Here is a 9,769-nt window from a genome sequence, read left to right on the forward strand (position 1 = left end):
TTTTAGAAAATTGCTTTTAATCACTTCTTCAATATCTTTAATGTCTGAGATCCTTGCATAATATGGTATTAAAGGGACACTGTCAGGTCAAATTTGGTTAAATGTAAGTAACGTTCAAAAATTAAGGCTTCCAGAAGTAAAGAAAGAGATCAGAGCATAAAATTTAGAGAGACACCTGCACCACTCACTTCTTTCAAATCCTTGCTGACTGGGAGTGAGAGCAGACAAAACCTAAAAAGCCAGCATGGCACAGAGGTAATCTGTCCTCCAAAATCCGAGGGTGCCATCAGCAAGGCAAGTGACCACGCCGCTGTCCCGAGGGGGTCAACGAGCAGGTACGCTGCACTTGGCTCACCTGTCTCAGAGGACGGGGTGACGCAGACCTGTGATCACCTGCTGTACTGGTGCCCGCACTGATTTCACCACCCACCCATCCAGCACAAACAGGTGCATGCTTCAATTTTTGCTGCTGCTTTCTTCTGCCCCAGCCCACCCCACCCCCTCATAAAGGACTTGCCAGAGTCAAAGCCTTTAGATGCACTGCACCAATTAAACACTGATAAGTAGAGGCTAACGTGCATTTGTCTTGCTTCGGAATTAGCTTTACTAAACCAAGATCTGCAAGAAACATTCAGCCCCTTCAACACCAGACAATAAGTACTGTTCATTGGTTGAGTACCAAACTCAGGAAAACTAGGTTACACTGCCAATACTAAACAACAAATTTTTAGTACCGTTAGCTGTAACATTTTAGTACCATTATGTCCCCTTTGGTGTGAAAAGCACACGTACACACATTTTCTCATGAAACAGCATGCTGCTCTGGACACTGTTCAATTCCCTGCAAAAGGAAATTAAAAGGCACACATCTCTGTGTCAGAATAATTTCATCCATTATTGAAATATAACCACTTATTGGACAAAACAGCAGCAACTGCCTTTAATGACACACTGCAGATCCAGACAGGGGCACATAATGAGAAATCATATAATGACTAGCCAGCTTAAACAGGCTAGTTCATTTAGGCAAAGTACAGTCGTGCTGGAAACTAGCCTGAACAACCAAGTTATAAGTCACTTACTGAAACTGCAATGAATTTGTACTGATAACAGAGAGCAATAATTTCTATCTTGTGTCTTAGCCAAAACACTACTTCAGGAGCTGAAAAGTGCTGCCAAGCACCATACCTCAGCTCTGCACACACTGTGTGTGTAGTGAATCCACTACACACAACCACTTTTCTATGTCACTTCTCAGGAATTTGGGTTTTCCTAAAGATCTTAACTATTAGAGACAATATTTTTGCATTGCTAAGCAGGTTTGGCAGAATCTCAGGAAAAAAAAAAAAAGTATAGTTACACATCATATAACTCTTTCCAGTCCAGAAATTGTTACCCTCAGAATGATTAGATGAAAGCAAATACTCATTAAATAGCAACAGATAATCCTGGGACTCATAGATTTGCCTCAGGACTCCAGTATACTTATACAGTACCTGTAGAGAACCTTTACTGCTGATGACAAGAATTAGAAATACCCAAAAGATCCAAAACTGATTTTCAGTGCCTGGGAAGGAGGGAGACACCATTTTCAGGTGAAAGTTTACCTGTGAGAAGTCAGTGTAGGGCAGTGTGTGACAAACCCTTATTCAAGTATACAGTGAGGGGAGGGAAAGAAGAACTTCCCCTTATTACAACCACTGCAAGAATCCAGCCTCTGTGTTCAGCACGGTGTGCTAAAATATCTTAAACCCTTTTAAAAATTAACGACACATAGAGCAAGTCACTTGCAAGAACATTAGATACCTGAAATGCAGCCAGAGTTCTTGTAAGCTAACACTCAAGACTATTTCACAAGAGCTCAGCCCATAAGCATGTTGGTATCTGTTGAACTCTTACCCCTGGGAACTCTTCCTGAGCTATAAAAGCTAAGGTGGACTTGCAGGTATCATCATTTTATGCATAATAATTCTTAAGCAAAAAACAAGACTTCAGCAGTATTTCTGCATCCCATGGCAACTGGTAAATTACTGCCAGCATTAAAGAGCTTTCCAACTTAACAGGCTGTCTTGCATAAGCTTTTCAGGGCAGGAACTTCCTGGTTCAGCATCCATTACATGCATGCTTATGGTATGAAGTAATATAACAACTGCTTGTAACAAAGACCACCACTTTGGGTCCACGTAGGGTAGAAGTGCATTGTAAAACTGCAGGGTCATGTGCAATAAAATATGAACTCAATGTGTGATTTCCAACAAACTCTCAGGTCTTCTAGAACTTCCTTGTGCTCAGGCTATGCTGTTGGAGGACAACAGCCTGGCTTTGTAACACAGACATGCTGTGGTTCCCTTCACCTCCATCACTACAGTACATCAGTACATCTGTTACTAACTAGCATCTTTTCCTTTTCCAACCTTTGTTACCTGCTCCTTTGCCCAAGTGTTCAGGACTCTGCACATCTGTTGAAATACTGCATTGTAAGTAATTGAATTCGCAAGAAAATTTCCTTCACTACATTTCAAAAAGACTTACAAAATATTGTGCAAATAATTTCATTTGAATGCTTCCACTGTTGTTCACCAGTTAACCATGCCCAATTATAAGACAACTATCAGTTAATCCCAAACTGCCTTTCCAGGCAGACTGCAGATTCAATAGCACTGGAAAGTTTCTCTATTTTCCCCTTTTAAAGATAACATCATTTCAGGTCACAGAAGAATTTCTGTGATTATTTCCTAGTAATTAATTCAAACACATCCACTGTAAACATATTCTCAGATCTTCACAGATATACTACCTACACTAACAGAAGTCACGTCACCTGTGCTAGCAGGGTAAATGCAGACCCAAGTCAGAGAGGGATAACAGAACTTGTTAAAAATCTTAAGTCATACTGAAGAGAAATTTTAGATTATTTTCCTTAGCACAAACGGAGCGTGTCAGCTTCTCAGAAATATATAAATTCAGTCTTAAACCAACAGCATGCTGTGGCATTTTCTTTCACAGTTAATCAACTGGACTTAAAAGCTAAGTATGTGTGTGTGTGTATATATATATATATATAAAAGTGGTTTTATGTATTGGGGCCTTACATCGAAGGCTCATAAAAATATTTCCAATATTTTGATCCCAAACTTAGCCAATAAAAGAAAAACCATTTGACTGTAATGAGCTTTCCAACATGTTGCTTCTGATCTCAGACCACGCAACACAACTGGAAGAATATTTCTGAATGCAAATAGCAGCAGGGTCATGACAACAAAACGCAGGAAATACTAAATACAAAATTCTCTCCTTGTCAAAGAAGCTCTGGCTTGACCCCTGGAGCACAGAGCTGGCCAACTGACAGAAAGCTTAGCCGAGTCTGAAACACTAGGCCTTTAATTAATTTATTACTTTTTACTTTTTAAGTTTATTAACTAATCAATTAAGCCTTTCTGCTATCCCTGAACATGTAATGTTTTGGAAAAACACATCAAACAGTACTGCCCCAAGAGCACGCCCAGCTCAGGGTACAGGTGCTGATGGAGGGACCCCTGGTTTGCAGCTGGAGGGACCCCTGGTTTGCAGCTGGAGGGTCCAAGCAGACTCTCCTGTCCCCCTGCACAGCCCATGGCACTGGACTAGAGCGGGAAGGCCGCAGACGCCCTCACCTTAACACTTCTGCCAACAGCCCAGGCTTTTGCAAATGAGCTAAACACGAGAAATCTCAAATCACAATTTACTTTCCTCAGCCCTATCCTTGAAACAGGCCCCAAAAGCATTGCTAAAAATCCTATATTGGCATTAGACATCTGCAAATCACTTAAAAACAGGTTTCCTGGTCCATTTTCCAACTGGAAATGACAAAAAGTCTCTGTGACATGAAACATCATTCGGCCTTCCGCCTAAAATAGGCCACTCCAAAACCCACTGCTCTAGAAGCATGGCGATTGTTGAGAAAGTTTGGATCTGGCTGTTTCATAACTGTGGCCCATACAGGCAATGAAAAAATTTGTGCTTAAAGCTGATGGTGGCTACCTTGCTAAAAGCTGACATTTGTCTTACATTGCCAGCATTAGAATACAATAGAATACTGTATATCATCTCCTCTTATAAAGCCAATTCAATGGTCAGCATAAAATGTGGATTATTTAACAAGCTAGTCATACGTAAAAATACAGAAAGGCATCTTCTGAAGGTTTTAATTGATGGAAAACAGTCCAAATTGCAGAATAAATTATAAAAGACACACAAAACTTTTGGCAAACAAGAGCAGGCACCAGTAATAGAGCAAGAAATGGCAAATTAATCCAAACTGTATTTGCAAATTATTATAAATCCTTAAATATAAGAATGGCCTTATTTTACTGTGTCTCTTTCAGAGACAAAAGTTGCAGGGTTTCCTTAATGAACACTCCCGACAATATTTTGGAAGTCAGTAGTACCATTCATATCCCAAAGAAAATCAAGCATTTGGTCTTCCTTTATTAACTAATGCAATATAATCAGAAAATCCCACAAATTCAAAGCAAGTCACACATCCTATGAAATGATCTTGCTGCAAGTCATTTTAAAGAAGTGAAAATCCAGGCAGCCATAAGAAAATGATGCTTCAGGTGTTTCACTCAGAGGGTCAATACAATGCTCCAAGTCTTGCTCAGATTTCCACTTTGGGATCAGTGGAAGCCAGTGCTGCTTCTTTGTTCAGCACTTGATGTTAGCAAAGAGCTAATCAACTTGCTATTTTTGAAACTGGGTCTCACCTACCTGGCACTGAGTGATCACAGAGGTCAACCACCCACTGCTGTTACAAATGCATTCCCCCATCAAAGGATTCAAAATTATACAGCACAAAGCTCTTCCTGGTTTAAGCCAGGAGGAGGAAGAAAAGCAAATTACCTGCTGGTAAATTTCAGAGCTTTATTTTGTTTGTTTTATATTTTCACAACACAGGGATTGATATTGACTAGAGAGGTGACTCTGTGAAGACAGAACATATCTAAAGTATCTAAAGTGGAAAACAAATGCAGTTTGTAAAATTCAGCTGGAGGAAGCATGAAGGGCCCCAGTAAGTCACAGCTTGATAGCAATCTGTATTAAACTGTAATACTATGAAGTTTCAAGGATGTGAGCGACCCACACAGCTCACCTCTGGAGCCACAAGACTGTTCACTGTCACTCCTGTCAGCATTGCTCTTTTTGCTCCATTGCTTGTCCCACACCGTAATAAAATCTTCATGGGCTTGACAGCTGTGTACAGCAGCCCTTGCACACACTGCAAGACAGGCAGACTGTCACAGGAGTGAAATCCCATTTTCCAAAGAGAGAGGGAGTGCAGCTCGGATGATTTCTGAGGAGGCTGAAGGCATGGTCCTACCTCTGCCCTTCCCACCCGGGCATGGCTCACCACTCTCCTCAGCTCTGCCCACCCCACCACCTTGCAAAAAAAAAGAAAAAGCTTTCCTCTGCGGTGCTGGCTTGCTTTTAAATCTAAGTCACACCATTAACCCACCAAACGCTGCAGACCCACAAAGAGCTGCCTCGACCCAGCTAGAGGAAGAGCCAGCCACAGCCTGGGAGCAGCCGCCGGGGACTGAGGCTTTGCCACAGAGGCCATCTGAACACACCCTCGGGCTCTCCACTGGGTCTTTCTGCACCTTCGCCCTCGCGTGCCAAGACACATTCTGCGACGCCAGCCTTATCACCTGGTTTGTTGCACTGGAGGTTGCAACAGCAGCCAAAGGGACTCCCAAAGGCTCGGGTTTCCCCAGGCTGGGCAGCAAGGAGCAGCTGCGGTTGCTGTTTATGCTGGGCTGGACAGGACAACCTGGCAGCCATCGCCATTGCCATCCCGGCACTGAGCCAGGCTGCGACTCCTGGCCCCCACCACACCAGGCTGCGCTCCCAGGCACACTCCCCTGCAACCTAAAAGGTCTCTGCTCCATCCCACTGCCAACTCCTCTCCTTGGGGTGGCGGCCCCAAAGCCCACCCAGACTCCCGGGAGCACTCCCTGCCCACCAAGCTGCCCGGCTGCATCCGTGTTCAGAAGGTCTTGCGACCTTGCGCCGGCACGAGGGGTGAGGGAAGGGCCGGAGCCGGGACAAGAAGGGTGCTGCAAGGAGCAGGGACAGGGTGAGCTCACAGAGAGGGCTGAGGTTGCATGGCACCGCTACCCAGCCTTTCCAAAATGCTTGTGAGCCAGCAGGCGTCCCACCCCAGCCAGGCTGGTAAAAAATTTATATCCACAGTCCCACCTCAGCAATGCAGCTTAACCCAACTGACACTACAGTCACAACAGGCTACCAACCCTTTACCGACGTAACCGAGTCCCTCATCACCTCTGTGTAATCCCTAGCACTACGCGGCAGCTAGGAAACCACTTTTATAATGAAAACATTTTCTGACACTGCGGGGCTGGCACCATGGCGCAGCCATGGCTGTTTACCTAAAGTTCCAGACCGTTACACCTGAAACCACTGAAGGCTGGGAGGCGAGCGTCTGCTCCGTCACAGTTCCCGTGCAGAGTTTCATCATTGCTGACAACGCTGAAGAGGGCTGAACTCAATTCTCATCACTGAGACTTAATAATTAGGAAAAACTAGAAGCATTCATTTCATTAGCAACGCAAGGACATTTGATTTGGAAACAGTGACAAGAAGATGTCACACCACCAGTGGGTTTTAAAAAACCCTTTTTCTGACTTGCATTTATCAACCTCCAGCACGACAGTGCCCAGCTTCTGTCCCAGTGAAAAGGACAGCAAGAGACCCCAGAAACTGTTTTTAGACGACTCCTGTTCCCATACGACGGACAGAGGGAACTGGACAGCAGTATGCAGCGCATACCAGCAATTGCATACGGCAGAGCCACAAAGCAACGGCAGAGCCACAAAGCAACGCCAGCCCCAAGGAAAGGATGAAGACAAGTGCTTAATAAATCCTGCCTTTCTTGGGGCTTAAGCACTTTACTTAGAGCTATGGCCCCTCAAAGGTCCCTCTTTTCTTTCAGGACTGGCAGGAGAAGGTATGACCAGCTCTCAAAAACTGAGGTAAAATGCTAAAGATGAGAACATAAAGCAAAAGAACTGGTAATTCAAAGCATACAGAGTGGATCACAAGGGCTCACCTAGTACGCATGTTACACAGAAATATGTTTACATATTACAAGAGTCGGGGAAGCTTTACACAACAGTTAATAGAGCCAGTCTAAAAACACTACCAAGGGAAGCTTAAAACTTGCTAAATCGTGGCCACCTTAGCTTCCCGTTATGCTGTGAACTGCCTGAAGAGTCTCAAACTCATTAGTGCAATTCTCAAAAAACTGGATTACCCAGTTTGGACCTACCACCTCCCCGGATAGCATCCGAAAGCCTATAGATTGGCTTGTTGGGGGTCACATGTGGGGGGACCCACCTCTTCAGCTGACTTGGTGCTACTGAATGAAAAATAAAGTTAATCTTAACTGAGCCATGAAAAGGCAGGATGAAGGAGTGACTTACTTAGGAAAAGAAGTAGGAAGAGCATTGCACATAGTTCACATAGATTTTCCTCCTGGGAAGGTTTCGTTCAGCTTCGGCAGATGTAACCAGATTAGATCCACGCTGATAAGACACTGTAGATGGGATACAGCAGTCCAGCATGGTCTCTGCCATCCTATTTGTAACACCAGTCATGTTCAGAGTTGTGAAGGGATTGACCTTCTCACTGCTACAGCCTTCTCCCGACATGCTATCCTGTACCGCAACCCCACTTTAAAGACAATACTATAAATCGAGGACGAATCTGGCCCCATGACCATTAAAACGTGTGTTCTATTATCTCTGGGCACCTGCCACTGTGGTTATGCAGAGGCGAACAAGAACTCATTGGGATGACAGAGAAGTGACATGCTGCAGCTGCCCAGCCCCTGAGGTTCTGCACAAACAAAGCGGCCATGAGGTGCACAAAGTTTGACAGGTCCCAGAGGGACCTACACTCTTACATGCCAACAACATTTTTGAAAACTGGGACCTAGGCACATAAATCATTTAGATGTTTTTGAAAACGCTACCTGCAGCCCAGAGCGGAGCACTGTGTGCACTGCACAATTGCATGCATGCATGCATGGACAGACAGCTCTTTACTGAGACCTCATTTTCCTTTAAGAGCTGTAGATATTTGAAACTCACCTACCTTCTGCTCTTTTAAAACTACTACATGACTTTTTGCCTTCCACTTAGGTCGTCACAAATGGAGAAAAAAAAAAAAGTAACAATTATCTTCACTTCTCCTTGTCCCTACAACATTTAAAAAAAAAAAGTGAAGGTGGAGCTCAAAGAGAAATGTCTTTCTCTGGTACGGTTCTGTACGATTCTTATGTTTTCTTCCTGACACTGGTTACTTCCAGGGACAACGTACTTCAGCACATTCACTATTGGGTAATTTCTTGTAACAGCCAAGAAAGCTTCAGCATTTGTCCCTTATCAAGCCACAAAACGATTAAAGAAACTTAGGTTCAAACATAACCTAACCTATTTGCTGCTTATCATGTTTTTTAATAATACTATATAAGCCTGTTACTACTTTAAATGAGGTTGTTATAGTATAATACAAACTTATCAAAGAAAAGTCTGTACACTGATTTAACAACTTCAGAGCGTATTTTTCATTAAAAAAACAATGATGATGCTTCCTTAAACTCATTTTAGCCTCATATCAGTATGAGCTTATTCTTATAGGTAACACTGCAATTCCCCTGGGAGGTCCAAAATACACTAAATCTCTAAAAACTGGCCACTCCATTTTGGTACCAAGAAAAGGAGTTTGTGGTTTAACTTCAGGTGTTCACAACTTAAAACACTAGCTCATTTTTTCTTAGTGTACAAGCAGATGCTGCCTATTTTGAAAATCATATTCATAAACAGAAATACCCAGAAAGAATATTCCACTGTAAACATATTTCTTATATCAGCAAGTATATCAGAAATGGATACATTAGATATGTTGCTACAGCATGATCTGTGTGAAATACCATCCAGTCTCACAATTTTATCTATAGTAGCAGAGCTCTGTTCTTAAAATCCCAACATCTGAATCACACACATTTCATCTTTAAATTTAAAAAAAAAGGTTTCAATCAGCATCACGGTAAGAAGTGAAAATTTGCTAGACCCAGAGGCATTTTTCTTACATGTTACATATAACCATTGTAAACCTCATGGCATTCAAATGGCACTACCACAAAATCACTGTGCAACGTCCTGCTGGACATGGGTAATCCTTTTTGCTGGAAGCCTTTCACGGCTACTAGTATACAAACAGATGTGTGTATAAAATCACTCAAGTCCACATCTGCAGAAGCACAGGGGGGTGGGTAATCAGCACCGACACCAGAACATTAAATCATTAGCAAAACAGCCCCCTGTGGCCTGAGGTTTTCTGTTTGCCCTTAGTCCAACAGATCTGTTTTCTCCCCAAGTGGCCCGGACTTTCAGATGAAGTCTGACGCCATTTACAGATGTGCTCAAATGCCACTCATGACACGGAAAGTGCAATGTGTACCACTGGAAAAAGAAGAGCTTCTCTAGATGCCGCGCTCCAGTGAGCTGGCCGCCCCATCACCCACTCCGTACGGAGATGCCCCTCTCTCTCAGGCCGAGGGGACCTCGGCCCGGATAAGGAGAAAGAGGATCAGCCCTAACACCTTCTGCTCCGCCGGCAGCCGCCCTCTGCGGGGGATTTCGCAGCCCGCCCCGGGAAGGAGAGCAGCGAGACCCCGGCCACGCCAGAGTCCGCGTCCCGTCCCGTC

The 9,769-nt window shown here is 43.7% G+C and overlaps 1 protein-coding gene across 1 annotated transcript in view; it reads right to left on the reverse strand.

Moving 5' to 3' along the window:
• Positions 1-5,296, reverse strand: part of TRPM6 (transient receptor potential cation channel subfamily M member 6) — an 82,221-nt gene extending 76,925 nt beyond the window's left edge. Inside the window, exon 1 of the mRNA XM_019473646.1 lies at positions 5,132-5,296. Coding sequence (XP_019329191.1) covers positions 5,132-5,296 — 165 coding nt within the window. The remainder of the gene's footprint in view (positions 1-5,131) is intronic.
• Positions 5,297-9,769: the final 4,473 nt, after the last annotated feature.

The sequence above is a fragment of the Aptenodytes forsteri genome, unplaced genomic scaffold (genome assembly GCF_000699145.1).
Source record: "Aptenodytes forsteri isolate BGI_AS27 unplaced genomic scaffold, ASM69914v1 Scaffold151, whole genome shotgun sequence".
NCBI lineage: Eukaryota > Metazoa > Chordata > Aves > Sphenisciformes > Spheniscidae > Aptenodytes > Aptenodytes forsteri.